This window comes from Thamnophis sirtalis, unplaced genomic scaffold (genome assembly GCF_051295495.1).
Source record: "Thamnophis sirtalis isolate CommonGarterSnake01/CBP01778 unplaced genomic scaffold, rThaSir2_p1.2 scaffold_1, whole genome shotgun sequence".
NCBI classification, from domain to species: Eukaryota; Metazoa; Chordata; class Lepidosauria; order Squamata; family Natricidae; genus Thamnophis; species Thamnophis sirtalis.
This window is the reverse complement of record NW_028261381.1, coordinates 110063308-110088023: the sequence shown is the minus strand read 5'-3', so window position 1 is coordinate 110088023 and position 24716 is coordinate 110063308. Positions and strand designations below refer to the sequence as shown.

Genomic DNA, 24716 nt, shown 5'->3' with positions numbered 1-24716 from the left:
CCTTGTAAAAGATATAATTTTTCAAAAACATTTCCTTCCCTCCATATCTATTTCCTAGGTTACAAGAACATCTACAGAATATTACCTCAATATTGAGCAATAATAAGATTTTGTTCTTTATGAAAATTAAAGCATTTCACGAGGTAAAAGAAATTTCTCCTTTCATTTCCCAAAATATTAACTGGGAAGCTAAGTATATATGTCTGTGATTTTACATTAAATTAATGCCTAGTTGGATTATCAGTTTATTATGCATATTTTTATAAACATTGATAGTAGGCAAATGAACTTTCATAAACTTTTTCTACATAAATATTATAGCTTAATCTAGAAATTAATTTAGTGGATTACTAGTTTTGTACAAGACTTAGTATCAAATGCAAAAAAACAATATTGTAAAGTTTTCAGAATGCTTGTCATAACTGTTCGGAGAAATTAAATGAAGAAAGCCACCGAGTCCATATATGAAAAACTGCAAAACAATTAATTTGGCTTCCAAGTTCATATACCACAACAAGCAAAGAAAAAAGTTTCATAAATACTTGTTAATCCACCAAATTATTGGGAGATGAACATCTTAAAAATCTGCAAATAAAACTAGATATAATTTTCACGAATGCTAATTAGATGAGATTTATATGTATCAAAAGTGTGATTGAGATTGTACTAATCAAATAATTTGTTTTCAATTATTTAAACTAAATTTATCACATTCTAAATGTATCTAGATATATTAGAAGTCTTGAAATTATCCTCTCTTTCAAGATACCTGTTTAGTTTCAAATATAATCAGTAGTGTGGGAGTATCCTATGTCACAGAGTGCCATTTCTGTTCTATTAATAATTTAAAAAAGGAAAGAAAAATCTTATCAGAAAAATCCAATTTTCCATATTACAGTGTTCATTGCCTCATTCAAGTTAACCTTCAAAAGCACTCTCTTTGTCAATGAATTTCATATATTCAAAATGACTGATTAATCTTTTTGAAAGGTAGATTGCATTTTCTTTCTATTTTGGGAAGGTCAAAAAGATAAATGAATATTTAATTGTCAATTGAAATGTGAAGTAAGATGGCTGACCAAAACTCAGAAAATAATTTTTCTCTTGTTCATAAAATGATGAAAATATGTGTGGGCATTCAGACATTAGCAGGTGATGTATATTTTACCAGAACAGCAAAATCTTTTGGAAGCTTTTTTCTATATTTTATTGTTAATGCTGCTCCCTGGGACAAATGTTGTGATTTTCAGATTCTAGCAAGTTATCTGCAGCAGTGAATAGCTTTGCAAAATATTGTCAAGACTGTAATGCAGTAAGAATGGCATTTGGATTTTACTTTAATATACTCAGCAAGCCATAAAGGCTGTTTTTTATGGTGTCAGATTGTTATGAGATTATTTGATTATGTTCATTAAGTGTACGATGGTTATGTTTCACTGCAACTTCTTGTTTGTAAGATCACCCATGCATAATTAACATAGGAATAGTTCAAAAGTAAAAGATGGCTGCTTCTAAAAGCTAAAACTGCAAATTGTTTTGTTTCCCATTGAGCCCAAGTTTCAGATCACATGAAAGAAACAATCACTACATATAAAACTTTCCATTAACATTGTGAGCAAGTCATAGAAATAGCAAGATAAAAATTGCAACTTTGTCCCCTTACTCTGTTGCTGTTTGAATAACTTGTTTCCCTGAAAACACACACTAAAAATTCCAATCAGTAAAAATCGATGATATGCAACATAAATCAATTTCACAGTTATATGCAAAGTACAATTATTATAGAATATATATAATTATTGAAAATGAATTCAAGTCACAGAACATAATAGCAACTAAAGGGAGCTAAAACGCAAAATGATACAGATAATATGATACAACATGCCTTCTGATTTTTATCCTTTAATTTTTTTAAAAAAGTAAACTATTTTGCTTAATAAAGGAATAAGTCCCAGAATACAGATAAAGTCACAACCTTATTTAAAACAATGTATCTCATCCAGTTTTCCATGAAAACAAAAGCAAACTTTTTTTTTCAAAGGAGCCCAGTAACATATTTTTGTTGACTCCATATTAGAAAGTAACAAAAGAAGAAGAAAATGCACAATTGTATGATTGAGCCCATTATGTAAAAAGATAAAATTTATGCTATCAATTGGTTTCACCATGAGTTAGGCTTCCCTGGAGTTTTCTTCTGTAATTACTGGTTAATCTACCATATATTGTAAATAGGACAGAATAAATAAGTTGTTGGGAAATTTTTTAGCCAAAAATGAACCAATGGTCTTTCCTACCATCATATGAATATGATGGAGGAGGTGGATAATCCCAAAGGCAATTTAAATAACGCTATTTTCTTTTATATATATATATATCAATAAATGTTCTGAGCAATCTAAGATTTTTGTAGTGCATTGCCATAAAAAAAATAGTGCAGTTTTCTCAATGATCTTTTTTCCCACTTAGAAGAAAATCTAGTTATACTTGCAGTTAATGAAACATTCTATTCAGCTTCACACTGACCTCAACATTTATACCATTTTCAGCTGCTTTAAAAAAAATGAACTGAATCTACATTAATGAGACAAAATATTTTTGGCAAGACAATTAGAAAAAATTGAGATGCTCCTGTTTTGAAACTTGGAAAATGTGGGGTTGTTTTAAAGCATTGCAATGGATAAAATAATGTATAAAGCAAAAGATATATCCTTTTTACCCTTCATGCACAATATTTTCTTCAGTAGCTAACTTGAAAAATATCAAAAGCACCCCCTTAATTCTTTTGGGGACTGACATCCTACCCTTAACTTTGTTTTCAAGTCTCTTCCTATTACTTGAGCTGTTAGGGTAGCCTTCTGAGACACCTTACTTCATTTCTAAACATTGTGGAGATGGACTAGGCATTAATTGTCCAAGATGGTCACACTTCAGCTCCAAGTTCCAGGACTCCGGTTTCAATCACCGCAACATATTTGTCTTCAATTTGGACGAGCAAGATGGTTTTGTCTATATGGGACCTATGCCCTGGATCTCTGCTGCAAGGCACCCAACGGTGAATCACCTAGCAGGGATAGCAAGCAAAGAAAATATACTCAGCAGTAATAGTAGAACTTTATCATTCTGAAGTAGTACGTGCAGGCTACGTGAGAGGATCAGGTTCGGCTTTGAGGTCTTACTTATCTATTTTGTTGCTCCAGCACAGAAATTATTTTGATTCCAATAAAGTTATATGCTATAATACTGAGAATAAAATAATAATAGAAATATTCCCGTATTTCACAGGAGAAAATTTATAGAAAGCATTGAGAACTGTAACAAGGGAACAGGAAATGTCATACTTTGGTAAATAGTGCACTTATTTATGTATATTTCCCTTGTGTGGATTTAATATACTATGCTCTTACCTTCCAAGAAACTATGCAGAATTGATTGGTCTTAAGTTGCTGTTGTTTTTTTAAAAAGTTAAGATTTCCAGAACACATAAAACAAAGACATATGATGCATATTCCTGTCTATCGTTATAATTTAGAATTTGTAAAATTGGCTTTTTCTTAGTGCTCCACTTTTTGAATTTACATACAATCAATATAACCTCTGAGCATGCCAATAGCAAAGGCGGATGAGGAATGAAACTTACATGGCCTTCCATGCCTTCCTGAGGAGTCCAGTCTTTCCAGCTGTTTCTTCCAGCCCTTAGTCTTATCATTTCATCTGGCCACTGCAGTTCTTTTCTTTTGGATAAGTTGATCCCTTCCAAAACCTGGCTAGGATCTATTATCTTTAAAAAAAAGCAGCAGCTTAAAATTAGTGCTATGCAAGAACTGAGTTTGAAATTCCTCTTTTTGAAATTGTTCAAAACTTTTCCAACTCAAAAGTTTTTGCATATCCTTCCAGGTATAATTTGATTTCAAACACCAGACAGCAAAATAAGAAGGGAAATATATTTCCACAACCACAGGTTTCACATTCCTACAACTAGTTTGAGTAGAACACAGAGAAAATGAGATATAATTCAATGTTTCCCATTGATGTTTTTCTTAGCTTCCAAACTTGGATCATCTAGCTTGCACTGCAAACCAACATACACAAGAAAGTCTGTTTAATGAAATAACAAATAATTGCTTAATTCTCCACCTAATAGAATTGTTATAGCATTTTAGAAAGCTGTTGAAATAACTTTAGTACTTAACTTACACCATATGTTTTTGTAATACAAAGATCTTTATTCGCTGACCATGTCTTTGCCTTGTTCATTCTCTATCCTTTAGCAAATGAAGCACCATTTTCAAAGTGTAGCCAAAGCACAGCACAGCCCTAGCAAATACCAGCTGCTAAGATGTGTTACATCTGAAATCTTTCGTGAATTCTGCATATTAGTTTTTCATTCCAGTGAGTTGCATTCCAGAAATGTAGGGAAGATTAAAAAATTAAACCCATAACTGTCCAGCCATAAAAATAGTCATTAGATAATAAAGGACATATAAACCAGGTCAATTTCTACATTTCATTTACCTGAATTCTGTAAACAACATCATCCCTTTTGGTTCGTGTCTGGTTCACAGGGCTCACATTTGTGCCTGCCTGTGAATCAGTGACGTTCGTCATTCCATCGTTCCCTAAAAAGCCAACAAGGGCATGTTGTTTGCAGACTGGGATGCTCTGACTGGAACTGCTTGAAGAAGGGAGGCCATTCTGCATATTGGCAACACCAGTCTGGTTAGTGGATTCCATTTGGTTCACCATGGAAAGACGGGACTGTATGGACGATGGAAGATTGCGAAGGGAAAGCTGGCTGGTGGAAGACCGTCGGCAAGGCACAAAGCCTGTGGTGGATGTCCGGAGGGATGAATGACGACTGCTGTAGCAGTAAGTTGACTGGCTGGCAACTGAAGCACGAGCAGGGGAATGTCTGATAAGGCTTGATTGCACAGAATGAGCACTCTGGCTGGTGCCTAAAAATAAAATATGAGCAAAAAATAAATGAAATTATTATATGTTGTATAATAATTTTATATACCGTGTTTCCCCGAAAATACGACAGGGTCTTATTTTCTTTTGCTCCACAAAATATGGTGTTGGGCTTATTATCAGGGAGGGCTTATTATTTTGGGGTTGCCGGGCGGCTGCTCCCTTGTGAGCGGACTCCCGAAGAGCCAGGCACAGCCTCAGGGGCAAAGCAGCCATGAGATAATCACGCTCATAAGCAGCCGCCCGGCAAATCCCCTCTGCAGCCGGACAGAGCGCCATTCACTGACCTAGGGGGTATCACTAAGGCACCAAGCCATGTGGCACTCTGCCTGTCCCCCAGCTCTGGAAGACTCTGTCCGGAAGACTCTCTGTCCGGCAGCCGGCCCACCATAGAGAGCACTCCTAGAGCGGCCGATGCTGGAAGACTTGGCCCCGAGTTTTGGAGTTTGGAAGTTATGCTGGGAGCGTGGTGGCGGTGGGTGGCAGCAGTGCCCTGGGAGAGCTGTGCAAGGGCTTGGTGAGGCGGGGGGGGGCAGAACAGGCACTCGCGCAACCCCCCTCTCCAGCCGGGCAGAGCTCCATGCACTGATCTAGGGGGTATCCCAAATGTGCCAAGCTGCGAGAGCTGGGGGGGGGGGGCAGGCAGAGCGCCACATGGCTTGGCGCCTTAGTGATATCCCCTAGGTGACTGAATGCGCTCTGCCCGGCTGGAGAGGGGATTTGCCAGGTGACTGCTTGTGAGCATGGTTATCTCATGGGTGCTTCACCCCTGAGGCTGTCCCCGGCTCTTTGTGGGCCCGCTCACAAGGGAGCAGCTGCCCAGCAACTCTCCCCTCCGGCCAGGCAGAATGCCACTTCCAACCTAGCGGCATTCTGAAGGCGGCAAGCAACGTGAGCATCTTTTCTCTCCTCCCGGCTCCCGCGGCTTGGTGCCTTCGGGATACCGCTAGGTCGGTGAGCGGTGCTCTGCCTGGCCAGAGAGGGAGTTGTTCAGGGGGTTTATTATCAGGGGTGGGCTTATATTTTTGCCCATGCGAAAAATGTGGCAAGGCGTTAGTTTCGGGACAGGTTGTATTTCCGTGAAAACATGGTACATACAGTATTATACACTTTAGTTTGTTTATGCCAAAGATGTAAATTTGAATGGAAAATTGAAAAGGCTATTGGCTTGTATGCTGTTTAAAATTCAAATTAGATTCTGGATCAATTTCTTTTAGAAACAGCAATGCCTATTAATTGAAGAAAATGTGTCTGATAACTACATAGAAGTTCCTTCAACTTTCTTCAACCATAAATTTAACTCCTCCCCCTTCCAAGTCTTTTATGCCTGATGTTTTAATCATTGTCAGACTGTCTGTTTCATCACTGGGGGTTTTAAAGAAGAGACTGGACAGTCACTTGTCTGCAATGGTATAAGGTCTCCTGCTTTATCAGGGGGTTGGACTAGAAGACCTCCAAGGTCACTTCCAGCTCTATTCTGATTGATTGATTGATTGACTATTGTGCTTTATTCTGAACATTTTAATTTTGGATAGTATCATTTGAGGAGCAATAAGGCATAAATTCAACTGTTAGATTTGTGTGGTGTGGTTTCTACAAAGAACTTCCCACATAGTGAAAAATAACCATAAGAAACTATTAAGATGGTTTTGACATAATGTGCAAAGTAAATACAGATCTCTCCCTGGGTAATGAAATGCTAATTTGATATAATGTAATTAATTAATTAATCAATCATTAAATTGATTTACATATGAAAAATATGACGAGTTGTTGGATGGCTAATAACTCATTCAAACAATAAAAACAGCATAAGTGAAGTGAAAAACCAACAATGACTATCAAGAATGGAATAGAAACAAACTACTTAAAAGGCCATCTAACCTCTCATCCCTCAGACCTGGAATACATTCTAGTTTTAGCACTTTATAGTGCTGACCTTGTGGAAAGCTAGCAAAGGTGGAGCCAATCTGGTCTTGGAGAATATGGCTTTCCATAGGGCAGGTGTTATGACAGAAAAAAACATGTTTCAGAAGTCCTGTATAATTTTTTTAATCAAAAAGATAGGAGCATGTGTCTCCTGACACACCTAGTGGGACAGGAAGAAACAACTGAAAAAAGACATTCTGACAAATAATCTGGCTATATTCAATTGTAGGTTTTATAGAGGAGAGCCAACACTTTGAATTCAATCTGGATGTACACTGGAAAACAGTGGACCTTATGGAATTGAGGTGCAATATGGGCATACTAAGGTGTGCCCATTTCTGACTGCATCACTGCATTCTACACCAGCTGCAGCTTTTGGATAGTCCTAGAGGACACAGCCATGACAATACATAAAAGTAACCTATTTATTATATGACCAAGGTAGGAGTGACCATGAGCACTGTCTCCTGATGCAGGAAGATGCACAGCTGCTTTACAAAACAAAAAAAGTCCTCCTAGGCATGGCTATCACTTGCTTTTTGGAGTCAAGAAGTTTTTGGTTTTGAAGTGTACCACAATCAGTGGTATTGAAGGACACTAAGAGATCAAGAATAGCCAGAATGGATACCTCCCCATACCTCTCCTATAGAGGTCAGCCAGAAATGCAATCAGTGTCATTTTAGTCTCATGACTGGTCTGAAACACAGCTAAAAATAGTCCAGATAATCTGTTTCCTTCAGAACTCTCTAAAACTGCTGTTTAACCACCTTCTCAATAGCCTTTTTTTTTTGGGGGGGGGGGAAACATGCAGCTTCATAATATTAAGATTTTGGAAGATGATTTATGTCTTTTATATGTGTGCTGATCTTCATGGGAAAAAAGTACAGTTATCTTTCCTATTACTTTCTACAGAATCACCAAGCTGAATGGATGGCACGGGGCCTGTGGATTCCAAACATGCTTAACAGACACTGTTGATATTAATTATCCCGATCTGGCAATGAGATACTTGAATACATACACTCTAAGACACCTGTTCAGTTTTACCTAGGGTGACTGGATGAGAGGAGACAGGGGGTTGCAATCCTACTCCAGATCCCTGTCCAACAGTTATATTCCCACCTCCTTGAGATACGCTGCTCTGAGAATCATTGACAGTTGCACTATTACTTGTGCAGGAAGCACCACCTCCAGCATCTGAGTCTTCAATGTTTCCTCCACTGTTGCAACCAGCACCACAACCTTTTCTTAACCTGAACATAACAACAATAATAAATTAAAAAAATAATACCAAAGTCTTACAAAGTCATATCTTGATCTATTCTTTTCATATTTATTTATCACATATCCTACTTTTCTTCCAGAAATTCAAGATGGCATATACAGTTCTCCATCCCTGCATCTACCTCATAATTTCTTGAGATAGATAAAGGTAAGCAAGTGGACCTGGTCCAAAAGTTATTCAACACAACACAATAAAACACAATACCAGTTTTCTCAGCTGTTGTAGGGATGGGAGATACAAAACAGGTAAGATTGTATTGCCTAATTTACTTTACAAATCATCCCTGGAACAGTGAATTCAAGAGAAAAATAGGATATGTTAAGGCAGTATTCTGTGTCTGGAATAGAGTTTCACAAAGAGCAAACTTTATCCATAGTTAATGTTTGCAGGGCGTAAATGATGCAACTAAGATTAAAACTGAATGTTGACAAAATACTGAAGTAAGTGTTCCACATTTCTAATAAAAGCAATATTCTTGTTTTGACAGGAATCTTACTCTGAGTTTGCATCATAAAAACAAAAGTAATAAAATAAAACTTTATAGTGTACCATTCTAATTAAATATACTAAAATGAGCAATTGTACTCTGGAGACTTCTTTTGCTCACCTGTGCCAAGTAGATACTATGAAGTTCTTGATGTTTCCCAGACTGATGGCACCACCAAGAATCTCTCTTAGCTGTTCATGACTATCAGAATATGACGTTGTCAGAGGTGAGACATAAATTGGGTATCCAATAGGCTGATCACAAGATGAGTTGATCATGTTCCTCAAAGCTTGCTTGGCATTTTGGATGCTTCCTCTTTCTGGGTTTCGATTGCGTAAGAAGACCAATTCCTGCTGCTGCCCAGCCCAAAGGCCACGGACACATTCCTTATTTACCTGCAAAAACACAGAAATCAGGAAGGTATGCAGGAAATTAGTGTGGCAACATGCAAATCAGACAGCTATAACTACATGAATTTTATGACATGAAATATTCATTGTGTCAGGATTCCAAATAACATCCAAAATTAAATCAGAGTCCAAGGCAAAGTATTGCTCAAAGTTCCAATTTATTAAGAGAGTCACGTTGGCACATCTGGGAAAACCCAAATCTGAAAGCTTCCCGGTTTCCCCCACCCAATTGAAAGTTTAAGATCCTGTCCCCACACCCATAAGTCCATCACATGATCCAATCTTCCACTGCCATGCTGGCAGTTCCACCCATCCAGTTCCGGTCAGGTGCAGAGACAAAGGATGATCTTGGCAATCTAAAAGGAATTTTATTTTGGTTACATCACATCCTACTGCTTACTATCCCCCTCCAATTTCCCCACTATAGAAACAGCATAGTAGATAGAAATGTAGATAAGAACCGAGGTGGCGCAATGGTTAGAGTGCAATACTGCAGGCCACTTCAGCTGACTGTTATCTGCAGTTCAGTGGTTCTAATCTCACCGGCTCAAGGTTGACTCAGCCTTCCATCCTTCCGAGGTGGGTGAAATGAGGACCCGGATTGTTGGGGGCAATATGCTGACTCTGTAAACCGCTTAGAGAGGGCTGAAAGCCCTATGAAGCGGTATATAAGTCGAACTGCTATTGCTATGTGGCAGGATCCAAAGATCCCAAAAGGAACCGGCTACAGGCCTGACACACTGATTTTATCGAATAAATCTACTAGTACAAAAGTGGTTTAAAATTACAGCCATTTTTTAAATGTCTCAAAAATGCTTCTTTCCCCCAAAGGCAATGGAACTTTCTTGTTTTTTTCTTTTGAAAACATTTCATTTCACATCCAAGAAGCTTCTTTTTCTAACTAACTAGTGGGGAACTGAAGAAACATCTTGGATGTGAAATGAAACGTTTTCAAAGGAAAAAAACCCAAAAAGTCCAATTGCCTTTTGAAAAAAATCACCCTTGGGACAACCATGACCTGGACGATTGAGTCTCCCTAGACACTTTTTAAACGCATACTGAAAACAGGATATAGGCGCGCGCACAAACACACTTCCATCCTAATCATAAATATCTTCAATGTTTAGACAATTTTAAAATTATACATTAAAGTTTTACCTTTTAGAAAAATAACTAAAATCATGTAATTACTAGAAACATGCAGCCTTTGTATTTAACTTTATGGAACCCATTCATGCATATATTATATCATTATTTATTCTACTTGTAAGCATTAATATAAACAAATTTAAAATTTGCTTAGACAAAAGAAATAGATAAAAACTGTTTATCAGTATACTGTAGGAGGTAAGATGTAGCAAGGTAGTGAGAAATGCCTACGCTACACTTTTCTTAATTGTGGAATTAAATATAAAATATGATCATTTTTTAAAATTTGCCTAGTCTGCAAGTTCTGCTGATTTCCTTAATCAAAATATTTAAAAACCTAGAACAATTTAACATAAAAGAATTGCTTAACAAAATCACAGCATTTAAAAAGGAATTTAAAAAAATCAAAATATCAATTTCATACTAGGAAGTAATAAATGCCTATTCTCCCCACTTATTACATCTCATCCTAGAACAGGTGGTCTCATCTACCCTGTTAATTGTTTCTTACTTTAATGACTCTGAAGATTAGATAGCGCTTGTTCAGCATGATGATCTTGTATTCGTTGGTGCCATCATCCATCACATGGCGAAGGGCAAGTAGGGAGGGAGAATTGGAAAGTACAGCACTTCGCCAAGCTGGGTCCCCCTCATGAGCTATAACCAGGTTTTGTTCATGCGTTGTGATAGCTTCATAGAGAACAGCAGGATCATCGTATTCATCGGGAGAGGTGAAATGATCCTAAACCGAAGAGTAAAAGCATTATCATATCAATATGAACCTTCATTGTGAAAAGGGAAATGATTATATTCTACTTCAGTGTTGCTGAGCCTTGGCAACTTGAGGACATGTGGACATCAACTCCCTGAATAGCAAGTTTGGCTGATGAATTCTGGGAGTTGAAGTCCACACATCTTCAAGCTGCCAAGGTTGAGGAAAATTGTTTTAGCCTATACTAAAATTATACAGTCCAAGTTTATATTCGGCCAAACTCAATTATTTAAGATTGCATCTAGTTATCTAGTTACATTAAACAATGAAGAATGCACAGTTTTCCTAAAGCAGTAGTTCTCAACCTTCCCAATGCCACAACCCTTTAATACAGTTCCTCATGTTGTGGTGACCCCCCAACCATAAAATTGGTGTCTCGGTTACTACGACCATCGAAAATACGTGTTTTCCGATGGTCTTAGGCAACCCCTGTGAAAGGTTTGTTCGACCCCCAAATGGGTCGTGACCCACAGGTTGAGAACCGCTGCCCTAAAGGCTAACAAATTTACTACTGTATAATCATTCATAGATCACAGCCTAGGTTTTAAGCTGAGATATAAAACAACTCAGCCATACATTTCTCTAGGGATGGATTTGTAACATCTGGCACCATGGCAATACCAAATGCAATTAACAAACATAATGAGGACCCAGACTGTGGGGGCGATATGCTGACTCTGTAAACCGCTTAGAGAGGGCTGAAAGCCCTATGAAGCGGTATATAAGTCTAACTGCTATTGCTATTGCTATTTTTTCTCTCGTCAAAAAGATGTAAAAATTGCATTTGTTTTTAAGAAATGCATATGAAACAAATACTATATGCTTCTGAAAGTTTGGTATTAAAAAATGAGAAAATAGTCAAACAATGAAGACCAGGGAAAATATCAGGGAATTTTGTAGACAGTGATATTGAAAAGTATAGTCTGCTTCCCTTTAATTCCTAAATCCTAAATTTTTCCTTTCTCAGTTTAATTCTAACCATTTTCCCCAAATTTGCTCAGTCCTGTTCTTTCTTACATGATATAACGTTGTAAGGAAAAATAGAAGCTTTAAAAAATACCAAACAGATCTGTTAAAGTATCTATTCAGAATATCTATTCACTCTATATTGAATTGCTGATCCTGCTAATATGGACATTAAGGCAAATTCACATAACTTACTTATCTTTCATTATGAAGCTATTTATGAAGATAAATCCTGTTCAAATAGGTAACTGAAAAAATGTTAAAGCCAATTTGCTCTTGAAAGTTAATGTTTTCCTTTCCTGATAAATTATCCTAAATAAACTCACAAAGAATGCTATCGCCACATACATCCATGTATTTTCAGTTTACTGAAACAACATTCTTTTAATACATTTCAATTATGTATACAGATATATGTGTGAACCAAGCATTATTTATGTATTTATTTTATTCAACTTCTAAAACTGCCCATCTTAGTGAATGACTATGATACCAGATGATACCAGAGTTACTGGCTTGAGATGGGTGACAACAGAAATTGAATGAGTAATGAATGAATGAATAAATATAACACTAAATTAATTTTTACTGTATTTATTGGCATTCATTTCACAATTAAAAATTTTCCTCATACATTACTAAAAGTGACTCCTTTTTCAAGAACTTCATTTGCCCTTGAATCAACTTTTTTACCAATGGGGGGACTGCTACAAACCCAGAGTTTGAGTTATAATCATCTATGTCACTTTCGGCTGATGTGCATTTGTGCAAGCATTCTGTATACCTGATGCAGTTTTAGTGACATGCGTATTCCAGGGACCACCACTTTTCTCAGTAATTCCATGTCTGCAAAAATCCATTCATCTCGAATTGATGATATACGAAAGTCTCCTTTAAACAAGGCATGGAGCCCATACAGGAAAGATTCCAGATTACTGTTTGGTTTGGGAGAGAAACCCCAAACATTAAAGCAAACATTCAGTATTCTAAAATTAGTTGAAGAAAGTAAGACTTTCATTTCTATATAAACATTGTGGGCTGCCAAGCAAATTTAAATTGCCATACTAAACAAATATAAATCAGGAGAGTAAAAAAAAAGAGAGCTGACAATCATTCTTCAGTTCCTCATCTGTCCTGGCTATGTGTTCAAGAAAGAGCCAAGGTGGCGCAGTGGTTAAATGCAGCACTGCAGGCTACTGCTAGATCAGCAGGTCAGCGGTTCAAATCTCACCGGCTCAGGGTTGACTCAGCCTTCCATCCTTCCGAGGTGGGTAAAATGAGGACCCAGATTGTTGGGGGCAATATGCTGACTCTCTGTAAACCGCTTAGAGAGGCCTGAAAGGCCTATGAAGCGGTATATAAGTCTACTGCTATTGCTATTGCTAATGGCTGAAACACTAAAGGAAAACTAATCATCCTCAAATTACTTGGCAGAAAAGTGGCATAAATTCTTTGTGTTAAAGAGAACAATAGTAGTTGCATTATCTTGTACTCTGCAGTTATTTACCAAAGAAGCACCTGGCCTATTTGCTGACAAATTACTTCTGTATCTTAGAGTCTTTCACTTCCCTCAGAATCAATTTTATACTTATTCTATTCTTGAACTTAATGGAAGGATTCTCCAAGTTCCCTTTTCTTCTTCTTGATGTTTATAGATTGAGCTTGTCTCAAATACCAACTCAGTGCTGTTCAATGACTATAATAAAATCAAAAGATCCAAAAATGCATATTCTTTATAGCAGTGTTTCTCAACCTTTGCAGCTTCAAGATATGTGGACTTCAGCTTACAGAATTCTGTTACATGTTTTCAAGATTGAAAAGCACTGCTTTAAAGGTTTGTCACTCTGAGAAATCAGCCATTAACAGACATACTGAGATAAGGTCTAGCTATGAACCCTTCCAAAAAGGAAGCAACCAAAATCAAAGAAAGGGGCAAACAGATCTAAGTACATCTTTCATCATCCTGCACTTATTATAGAATGGAAAAAGGCACAGCTATATTCTAGGGGACTATATTCTGGAATAGTAAATAAGAGTACCTAGCCATATGATGTGAAGCAGTTCCCAGAGCTCTCCGACCAAGAACAGACAGTCCGTAGCAAAGGGTAACCAGAGAAGAATCCTTATCTGCATTGAGTGGCTTTGAGTAAAAAGAAAAACAAAAATTGAAAACATTAGGTAAAGAATATAAGATGTTATGTTCCATCATATAACTCAAACTGTAAGTTTTCATCACTGTTTTCTATTTTCTTAAGAAAAAAAAAGTGGAGAATAATTTCCAAAATGAAATATACACTTTCACTTTAAAAAAAGTGGCTGCAAGCCTTTATGTTCCATTATCAGCAAATGAGATATTGTTATTACTGAGTAGGTTCTTGGCAGCAATAAATTCTCTTCATGGCTAACATAAATACTTTAAGCTAATATATATATATATATGGGACTCAGCTAAGAAGGTCAACTCCCAATTCCTCCACATTTTCAGGATTTAGACGCTCTTTGAGAGATAAGATAGCATATCTTCGTAGGATTTCTTAATCATTCAAAAATACTTACTTTTTCTCTCTGAGAGCAGCAATATTCTACCCAGTTGAGATAAATTATACAAAAACTCTCTCTTGAAACCCCTGCTAGCCGATGATCATAATCTTCATCAATATTAGGATTAAATGTAGGGTCTACATCTACGTAATTTTGATCTGCACATTGTTGCAGTCCTTCCTGCATTGTTTCATTTGATAACCATTCCTCTAGCTTGGGAGAGGATATTACATAATAGATGATACCCTACAAGATAAAAAAATAAAGTTATTAGAATATATACATCTGATTGTCACTTTTAAGTATTTAGCAAACATAGAAAAAGGATTAAACACATCCTTTGTAGAAGTTGAACCCTGACGGTTTATTTACCAGACCCAAGCCATAGTAAAGAAATGAAAGGTAAAGAAATGGAAGAAAGGAAAATACCCAGGTTTATTGTTTTTTTTGTTGGTAAATTTTACAGGATCATGAAACAATTTAGAATTGCCTTTACAAATGAGTACTAAGCTATTTTATTCATATTATTAATATATATGGTATATTCAGGTAGTCCTAAGTTAACAAAAGTTCATTTATTGACCATTCAAATTTAAAATGGCACTGAAAAAAGTGACTTATGACCATTTTTCATGTTTATGGCATTGCAACATCCCCACACTCACATGAAAGAATTCAGATGCTTGGAAACTGACTCATATTTATGACAGTTGCAGTGTCCTGGGATTATGTGATTACCTTTTGCAACCTTCTGATAAGCAAAGCCAATGGGGAAGCCAGATTAACTTCATCACTGTGTTACTAGGTTAACAACTTCAGTGATTCACTTAACAACTCTGGTAAAAAAGATAATCAAATAGGGCAAAATTCATTGAACTATCTCACTTAGCAACATACATTTTGGATTCAATTGTGGTTGTAAATTAGGGACTACCTCTATACCAATATTGTAATTATTTTCAAAAGAAGGTGGTAATGTGCTTATAGAAAAAATCATATTGGCTAGAAATGCACTGGTAATCAAAGTTGCTTTGCAGTTGAATGTGAGGAGTCTGAATTTCAAATGTAAATTTCCATCCTCCCACCCAGAGAAATTAAAAATAATAAATACTGTGCAAACTATTCTTCTAAATCAGGGGTGTCAAACTTGGGCCAGATCTGGCCCACAAGGTGCTTAGATCTGATCCGCGGTGCCGTCTTGGAAGCAGCAAAGGACTGGCCCGTGGTGCCATTGCCAGTGAAAATGGAACCAGGGAAGGCTGCGTGTGGCCTGTCCCCAGTTCCACATTTGGCTGCAACAGCCTCCTGGAGCCCTCTGGCAGCGAAAAAGGAGCCCAGGGAGGCCGTGTGCAGCCTCCCTGAGTTCCGTTTTCACTGGCAGAGGGCTGCAGAAGACCATCGCGGCCGAAAACGGAGCCTCAATGAGTGACATCAAGCTGGCCATGCCAACTATGGCCATGCCCCCCTCCCAAGGTCAAACACAACCCTGATGCAGCCTTCAATAAAATTGAGTTTGACACCCTTGTTCTACATTCCTGAGTTAGAGATATACCTTGACATAGTATGTGGTGAGTATTTTCCTTAGATCAAAGACCTGAAGCATGGAAGCAGCGCTGTTGTCAGTTATGCTGTAACCCTCCAAGACATACTTTGTGACTAAAACTTCCCAAGCGAGCCAACGCTGGCCAAAGGCAGCATTAAAAGACAACACATGAGGGAAATGACCAGGTTCACAGCAACAAAACCCTTCATCTTCTTCAACCCCTTCAGTGATAGCTTCTACTTCTCGTTGCTGACAATAAGTTCCTGAAATGAAAAAAAGTAATTCTTAAAAATAGGAGCATTAACACCACCAGTTCTGATAATTTAAAAATAATGATTTGCACTTGCTTTCTGGTAGAAAATGGGATGAGAACTGTGTTTCCCCGCAAATAAGACAGGGTCTTATTTTCTTTTGACCCCCAAAATAAGCACTTGGCCTTATTTTCGGGGAGGTCTTATTTTTGAGGTGTAGGAGGCAGCGAGCGTGGTCATCTCACGTCTCCTGCTGTGCTGCAATATTTGGGGGGAGGATTTATTTTTGGGGGAGGGCTTATTTTAGCACATGCACTCAAAAGCCCGATTGGGCTTATTATCTGGGGAGGTCTAATTTTCAGGGAAACAGGGTAACATTGGGATAAGTAATTAAGGACCTTCATGAGTTCAAGTTCATTTTATCAGTAATATCTGTATCATAGATTTTTTTTTAATTACAGTATTTATACCACTATAAAGGTGTCAGAAATTACTAAAATAGAATACACTAATGAAAGAAAAAGTAACAGGATTTTTGTTGAAATATTTGAAGAAAGTAAAGATTAAGTGATCTGAGGTTATAAAATGAACTTTGTTCAGCTCTATCAATTTTACCCAGACTCAGAGCATCTCAGTCTCTAAAATATTTATTAATCTAATGGACTAAATTAGCATGTTATAATGTCTGAAGCAGAAAGTAGTATGGGAAGATTAAAGAGAAGTGCCTTCACATAGACTTTACCTCTGAATTCAAGCCCTCTCAGCTGGAAGGTGACTAAGCCATTGCCAATCTCTATAAGGTGTACAAGTGCATTGAGGTAGTCGGAAGCAAGAATAAAGCAATCTCCAGTACTGTAGTTTCCCCATCGCCCCAAGAGTAAGTCTCCACATAGGCTGTGCTGAAGGGAGCGAGTTAAATGTTCATAGAAGATTGAATTCAAGTTATTGTCATCAGAACCTACATGGATGAGAAAAATAATGCAATATACTAGAAACATAAATTTATTTTTACAATTCTATTGAAAAATCAGCCCAAGATATTAAAACAGACTGGATAAATGATCACTTTAAGAGCTTATAGCTGACTCAACACCTGCTTTTTAGCCATATTATTTTCACTGTAGAAACATTAATGTATGTTGTTCTCTTGGCATCAAGGAAAATTTCTTAGGTGGGGCACCCCAAAAGTGACAGAGATCAGGAACCATCTCCAGGAACTCAAGATAGTATCCACAGCACTTCTCCATTTTTCTCTACAATAGTACAATACAGAGAAAGCCAAAGTAGAAATAAACAGTTTGCATTCTTTAGTGCCTAGCATACAGGATTAACCTTTGCCCCTGGTTAAGGTTAATTATTGTTTTACAGATAGTTCTCTCATCTTTGGATAAACTCTTTTTGAAAAGGGGAATCCTTTTCAAGGATTTGGACAAGTTGCTAGAATATATCTGGTAGCTTAAATAGGGATTGTGTAAAGAGGAATATTCATAAGGACAGCAGCAGAATTTTGGTTCCCACCCCCCTGAAAAAATAGAGAAAAAACATAAAAGAAAGACTCTAGATTTATTCAGATGATAGAAGGGCACAAAAATAGGAAATACTAGTTATAATTTTGAAGTTGCAGTTTTGAAAAATATGGTTCTTTAGTTAGAAAAAAAGATTTTCATCTATTAATTGAATTTATCTATTACTGTGTTTCCCCGAAAATACGACCTGTCCTGAAACTAAAGCCTTGGCACATATTTTGGGTGGGCAAAAATATTAGCCCCCCCCCCTGAAAATAAACCCCCTGGACACCCCCCCCCCCTCAAGCCAGGCAAAGCACCACTCGCCGACCTAGCGGTATCCTGAAGTTGCCAAGCCACGGGAACGAGGTGGGGACAAAGGCTTGGTGTTGCTTGGTGCTTTTGGGGTACCGCTAGGTCGGTCAGCGCCATGTCCAGCTGAAGAGGGGGAGTTGCTGGGCAGCTGCTCTCTTATGAGTGGGCTCCCAAAGAGCTGGGCACAGCCTCAGGGTTGAATGGCTGTGTTGCGCTGTCACAGCAGCATCATAGCAGCCATGAGGTGACCACGGTCATGAACAGCCGCCCGGCAACCCCCCTTTCCAGCCAGACACAGCACCGCTGACCGACCTAGCAGTACTCAGAAGGCATCAAGCAAGTGTGACTCGCAGACTCACGATGCCCTTGGCTAACTCTACAGTACCTGCAGAGCCAGGGTATCTCTGTTGCTGGTGCCGCCCGCCACTTGTTTTTTTTTTGGCGGCTTTCAAAGCATGGAGGACGGATGCCGCTCTGGGAGTACGCTCTATGGTTGTGGGCTGCAGAGCGTACAACCATAGAGCGTACTCCCAGAGCGGCATCCATCCTCCGTTGCAGCTTCCAAAGCATGGAGGTAGGATACCGCTCTGGGAGTACGCTCTATGATTGTATGCTACCATAGTGCATACTCCCAGAGCGGCATCCGTCCTCTGTGCTTTGAAAGCTGAAAAAAAAAAAAAAACCCCAAGCGGTGGGCAGTGCCACCAGCAGAGATGCCCTAGCATTGCAGGTACTGTAGTTAGCCAAGGACATCGTGAGCCTGCGAGTCGCGCGAGCAGGCAGCAGAAAAGCCGCTTGCGCAACCCCCTCTCCAGCCATGCAGAGCCCCATTCACTCACCTAGGGGCATTCCGAAGGCGCCATGCCGCAGGAGGCAGAGGGCAGCGAACAGGCACTCACGTTTCTTGGTGCTTTCCGGGTACCGCTAGGTCAGTCAGCGGCACTGTGCCTGGCTGGAAAGAGGGGGTTGCCGGGAGGCTGCTCATGAGCATAGTCACCTCATGGCTGCTGTGTTGCTACTGCGACAACGCAACACAGCCATTCGACCCTGAGGCTGTGCCAGCTCTTCAGGAGCCCGGTCGCAAGGAATGGGCCACCCGGCAATCCAAAAACAATAAGCCCTCCCCTTTAATAGGCCTAAGGCCACATTTCATGGGTCAAAAAAATATAAGACCCTGTCGTATTTTCGGGGAAACATGGTAGATCCGAGGTGTCAAACTTAATTTCATTGAGGGATGCATCAGGATTATGTTTGACCTTGGGGGGTTGGGGTGGGTGTGGCCAGGGTGGGTGTGGGCAGCTTGAAACCACTCATGTTGGTGGTCTGAGTGCTCTGCCAGTAAAAACGGGCTCCCAAGCTCCATTTTCAGCTGTGACGGTCTCCTACAACCCTCTGCCAGTGAAAACGGAGCTCAGGAGTGTCCCTCTCAAGCTCAGTTTTTGCTAGAAGAGGCACCATGGGTCAGTTCTTCACTGTTTCCAGGGTGGTCCCGTGGGCCAGATCTAAGCACCCCACGGTCTGGATCCAGTCGCCGGGCTTTGAGTTTCACACCCTGTATTAGATGAATACAGATAGACCTTGACTTACGACCACAAATTTTTGTTGTTGAGTGATAAATTTGTTAAGTGAATTTTGTCCAATTTTATAACTTCTCTTGCCACAGTTGTCAAGTGAAGCATTGCAGTTATCATCGTAGTAAATGATTATTAAGTGAATCTGGCTTTACCATTGATTTTGTTTGCCAAGTGGTCACAAAAGGAGACCACTGCAACCGGCATAAATATGAGTCAGTTGTCAAGCACCTGAATTTTATTCAAATGACCATGAGGATCCTGCAACGATCATAAGTGTGAAAAATGATCATGTCATCTTTCTCAGTGTTGTTGTAACTTTGAAAGGTCACTAAATGAACTGTTGTAAGTTGAGGACTACCTGTAGTGTGTAACAAATCATCTAAGTAGACAACTGTTAAGGAATATAGATATAATCATTAACACAATCAATATATTTGAATGATTAAGGAATGTAGTATCTAAGAATTAACTGTATTTGTTGCAAATGAATTTAAAGTAAATTACTAACAATATCTATAAAACAAAATATCCTATTAATATTTATCCTCCATAATACATTGTTCAAAGACAGAATCCTAATGTAAAAGCAGGTAAATACTGTTGCACATACAAAATATACTTATCTATTAGAAAGAGCTCTTCCCCACCCGCTTAAAAGATGAAAAATATCATCTTTCATTGGATTAATTTTGCTTTCCACCAAAAAAAAAGGTACGGACTGAATTGAGCTGTTGCACAATCCACTAAACAGTTCACCTGCCTACTTTTATCAATATTACCTGGGTTTCTGTCAAGCTGAGAAGCCAGTCTTGTATTTGAGTGGTCCACTCGTTTCGTGCTGAAATAAAGACAAAAAAGTAGAGTTAACTTGTATTCCTGAAATACCTTGAAATGAAGCACCACAGGGTACTTACTGTTTTCCTACCATTCTACCTTCCAGACAGAGACTCATTTTTACACGCCTTATCTTAAAATAAATAAGGGAGAAACTTTTGTAGAATCTAATATACAATAAGGGGCTTCCCCAATTGGTGATTGTCCAAAATATTTGATTCCCTGCTTACAGAACTGAAACAGGGCCAATGGTGGGTTTCAAATCCAGTTCCAACCAGTACGGTTGGAACGGGGCTGGCGGTGACCTCATGGATGCGCGCAGTGCGTGCATGCATCTTAGCGCTTCCGCAATGCTCCAGCTACTCCACAGAGCGTCGCGCAGGCACTGTACATGCCATGCACCTGCGTGGAAGTGCAGAAGCCTTTAAACACCAGTAAGGAGCTCGGGCGGGCCGGTGGGCCCTCCGGAGCACCGTACCGGAATGGTATCAGGTGCTCTGGTACACGCATACCTGGTCGTACCGCCTGCAACCCACCACTGAACAGGCCGATGAACAGTGCTAGTTCCAGTCATTTGTTTTCTGATAGGAGAGGCTGAGACAGATATGTTTCTAGATGTGAAAACAGATCCTGTCTGTTTTTCAAAGTTCTGAATGATACTTTCATGAATGTTGTGGCAACCAGAAAGCCTAATTTTACAAATGCCATAAAAATCCATTTTAGGGGGGGCATTGCAATAAAGAAATCAAAACAATACTAAAAAACAGGAGAAACATAGTTAATAATAGTTTTTTAAATTCTGGCAAGACTTGCTAGAAAAACATATCAAAATGAGAACACCTGGCTGGAAAAAAACAGATGCATTATTCTTGTGCACTGTGAAACTCAAATCTTTTCCATTCCTTTAAAAATGTATTTGTTAAATGGAAATATTTGAAGCTCTGTAGTTTCATTCCCCCCCCCTTAAAACGTTATATATTCAGAATAGTCAGTATCAAGAAAAGAAACATTTGTGCCTTTGAGATTAAAAAAATATATTTAAAATTTCAATGCATTACAATGTACTATACATGAAAGCCTTGTATGATTTCAGTAAAACCTACTTGTAGTCTCTCTCCCAGAACTTGACGGGTCTGACATAAGAAGTGATAAATATTGCACTTCCCAAAAAGGGGTTCAAAGGGGTAGAAAAAAAGGCAGACACGATTGCCTGGACAAACAGCATTGCAGAATCTACCGGACAATAAAGTTAAGGATGTCATAATTGTTACCCAGATCCTTTATTAGCAGGATAAAATGAAGCTGGATATTTGTCCCTTATTATTTTTTCTTATAACACTGAGCATGTAAATTCGTCTTTCCTTTTTGTAATCATTTACTACATATTTTCTCTACTAGATTTAGATTTCAAGAGATCAAATTAAAATAAGTTTGAATTTCAAAAGGATACGGGGCACAGCAAATGGTTGGGCGAAAGCATGGAAAGCAGATCCCCATGTGATTTGCCAAGGAGCAATGTAAGTGTACACAAACCTTAGTTTGTAAAAAAGTTCCCAAAGCTACAAAAGAAATCAGAAGAAAATATTTAGAAATATAAGCTCCAGCAAGAGTAGCAACACAAAAGCATAATCATGCATGGATTTTATCCTCTTGAAGCACGTGCAGAATAATGTCTCCAATAAGGCTTAAGGGAACTTGATTTGACGAAGCCACCAAGATCTACCACCGCATCCCATGTCTGTGTGTAAGCATGCCCTGCTGAACTGATTAAACACCACTGTCAACAAGAGAAATGAAGTGGAATTTTTCTGGGTTCCCTTTTAAAATTCAGGAAAAAAATACCATGACATTGCAAGATTTATTTTACGTTGTAAAACTAAAAAAAAAAAAAAAAAAAAGTAGAGTTAATCCTCACTTCTGGAGACTACATGGATGTGCCCATGTATTTTCCTTTACAACGAAGCATCGTCTTGGTAGTTTATGTTGGCTTCCTCTGGGATATTTTTTTCTCAAATTCTTAGTTTTTGTCTACTACCCTAAGATATCCTGTTAAATCTCCAATCAAAATTTGTCCAATTATCCAATTTTACTTTACATGTCTAATATGTACAATTTTACTTAGCTTTCTGAGATTAGTCAACATTGACCAAAATACCTTTATACTTGGTACCATAACAATTCTTATTTATCCATTTACTTATTAACTCCTGTACAGAAACCTATATGGTCTCTCAGCTAGTAACAAGGCATACATCATACAAAACCACACAGGAAACAATAAAATAATACTTGAAGAAGAATACACGTTGTGCTTACATGACATGCTCACCTATAAACAGTAGTTTCAGCTTAGTAGTTTGTATGAATGCAGCCATTATATTTTAGGAATCAAAATTTATGGCTTCGTACATTGCTCAAAATCAGCCAACTCTAGTTTATTCAGTGAACCATGGCTAAATAAATAGGAGTTTAATATATATGAACTAGATCTGTGTTATAAAGGCCTGCTTGATCTTTATAAGAGTTCATTGAGCAAGAAGACAGCTCTGCTACACAAAAAGCCTTTCCGCCCTTTGCTCTGGCAGATGTTGAGATGTTCACACTAAACCAGTTTCTGCCAGTTGCTTGTAACAATATGGAATAGAAGATGATGCTGTATTTGACTTTACCTTGCTGAAGAGTATGGACATGAAGAACAAGTCTAGCAGCATGGTCTCAGAGAATCGATTGTAATCAAACGTAAAGAAAAGCACTGTAAAAATGATAGTGACATACTGGTAGGTTGGATTGCTAAAAGATGAGCGCAGCAACTTCATACCAGCTATAGTAATCATTAAAGCACCAAGTCTGCAATGGAAAAATAGAATTTCAGATGAAATCTGAAGCCAAGGAATTCCCTTAGTTTTCCCTTTAGAAATTCCCATTAGTTTCTTCTTGCCTCACACCCCTCTGCTTGATTAATTTGTTGATTATTCTCAGTGAACTTATTTTCTAAAAATCCTTTTTATTAGATTCCGTAACTCGCAGGATCTTGTTTGGGTTCTCAGCTTACCGTATTTTTCGGAGTATAAGATGCACCAAGATTTTGAAGAGGCAATTTTTTAAAAAAGTAGATAGATGGATAAAGGGATAGAGAGGGAAAGAGAGAGAGAAATACAGTAGGTACGTAGGCAGAGAGAGTGCAGGTAGGTAGAGAGATAGATAGATAGATAGATAGATAGATAGATAGATAGATAGATAGATAGATAGATAGATAGATAGATAGATAGATAGATAGATACAATAGATAGGTAGGGAGAGACAGAGTAGTTAGGTAGGTAGGTAGGTAGATAAAGAGATAGAGAGAAATAGAGAGAGATAGAGAAATACAGTAGGTAGGTAGGGAGAGAGTGTGTGTGTGTGTAGGTAGGTAGGAAGGTAGAGGGATTGAGAGAGAGAAATAGAGAGAGAGAGAGATACAGTACATACGTAGGTATTTCTGCTGGCACAGCACTTGATCAATCTAATTCTCGGTTAAAGAGCTTTCCAAAAGGGAAAAAAAAGTTTTTGCACTCTGCAAACATCCCCAAAATGGCCCATTTTTCACGAAGATGCCCCCCCTTTCCCCCCCCCAAAAGGCATGAATAGCCTTGGGTGGGCTTGCAGAGTGCTCCGGGGGGGGGGGGGAACAAGCAAAAAAAGGGCCCTTTTTTTGAAAACGGGTCAATTTTTTGTCAAAAAAATTCCATGCGGAATTGCTTGGGAAGCGTATAGAGTGCTGCTGGGGGCTGCAGGGCAAAAAATAGCCCATTTTTGCTCATTTCTGCCCTCCCCAGCCCCCAGGAGCTCTCTGAAAGCCTCCATTATGGTATGCACAGCCATTTTGGTGAAGGGGCGGGGCTTCGGGAGGCAAAAATACTATATTTGGTGTATAAGACGCACCCAGATTTTCAGCCTCTTTGGTGCCTCTGCCAGTGAAAACGGAGCTTGGGAGGGCCACCATCGTAGTCAAAAACAGAGCTCACAAGGGCCGCAGACGGCCCTCCTGAGCTCCATTTTTGCTGGCAGAGGGTTGCAGGAGGGCATTGCAGCCGAAAACGGAGCTTGGGAGCCCATTTTTGCTGGCAGAGCGCTCGGGCCACCACAGGGGCCTCCAACATGAATGACATTGAGCTGGCCATGCCCACACCCACCCTGGCCATGCCCCC

At 38.7% G+C, this 24716-nt stretch overlaps 1 protein-coding gene across 4 annotated transcripts in view; it reads right to left on the bottom strand.

Annotated features, from left to right (window-relative positions):
* Positions 1 to 689: 689 nt before the first annotated feature.
* Positions 690 to 24716, bottom strand: part of PCNX1 (pecanex 1) — a 92723-nt gene continuing 68696 nt past the window's right edge. For all 4 annotated transcript variants that reach the window (XM_087721710.1, XM_087721714.1, XM_087721720.1 and 1 more), the window contains 15 exons: positions 23199 to 23376; positions 21980 to 22088; positions 21633 to 21762; positions 20475 to 20533; positions 17044 to 17259; positions 16060 to 16313; positions 14523 to 14753; positions 14006 to 14106; positions 12751 to 12901; positions 10740 to 10970; positions 8790 to 9064; positions 7945 to 8150; positions 4513 to 4952; positions 3638 to 3778; positions 690 to 3061 (listed from right to left, as the gene is read on the bottom strand). In XM_087721710.1, the coding sequence (XP_087577836.1) occupies positions 2921 to 3061; positions 3638 to 3778; positions 4513 to 4952; positions 7945 to 8150; positions 8790 to 9064; positions 10740 to 10970; positions 12751 to 12901; positions 14006 to 14106; positions 14523 to 14753; positions 16060 to 16313; positions 17044 to 17259; positions 20475 to 20533; positions 21633 to 21762; positions 21980 to 22088; positions 23199 to 23376 (2863 nt within the window). In that variant the 3' untranslated portion in view covers positions 690 to 2920. The remainder of the gene's footprint in view (positions 3062 to 3637; positions 3779 to 4512; positions 4953 to 7944; positions 8151 to 8789; positions 9065 to 10739; positions 10971 to 12750; positions 12902 to 14005; positions 14107 to 14522; positions 14754 to 16059; positions 16314 to 17043; positions 17260 to 20474; positions 20534 to 21632; positions 21763 to 21979; positions 22089 to 23198; positions 23377 to 24716) is intronic.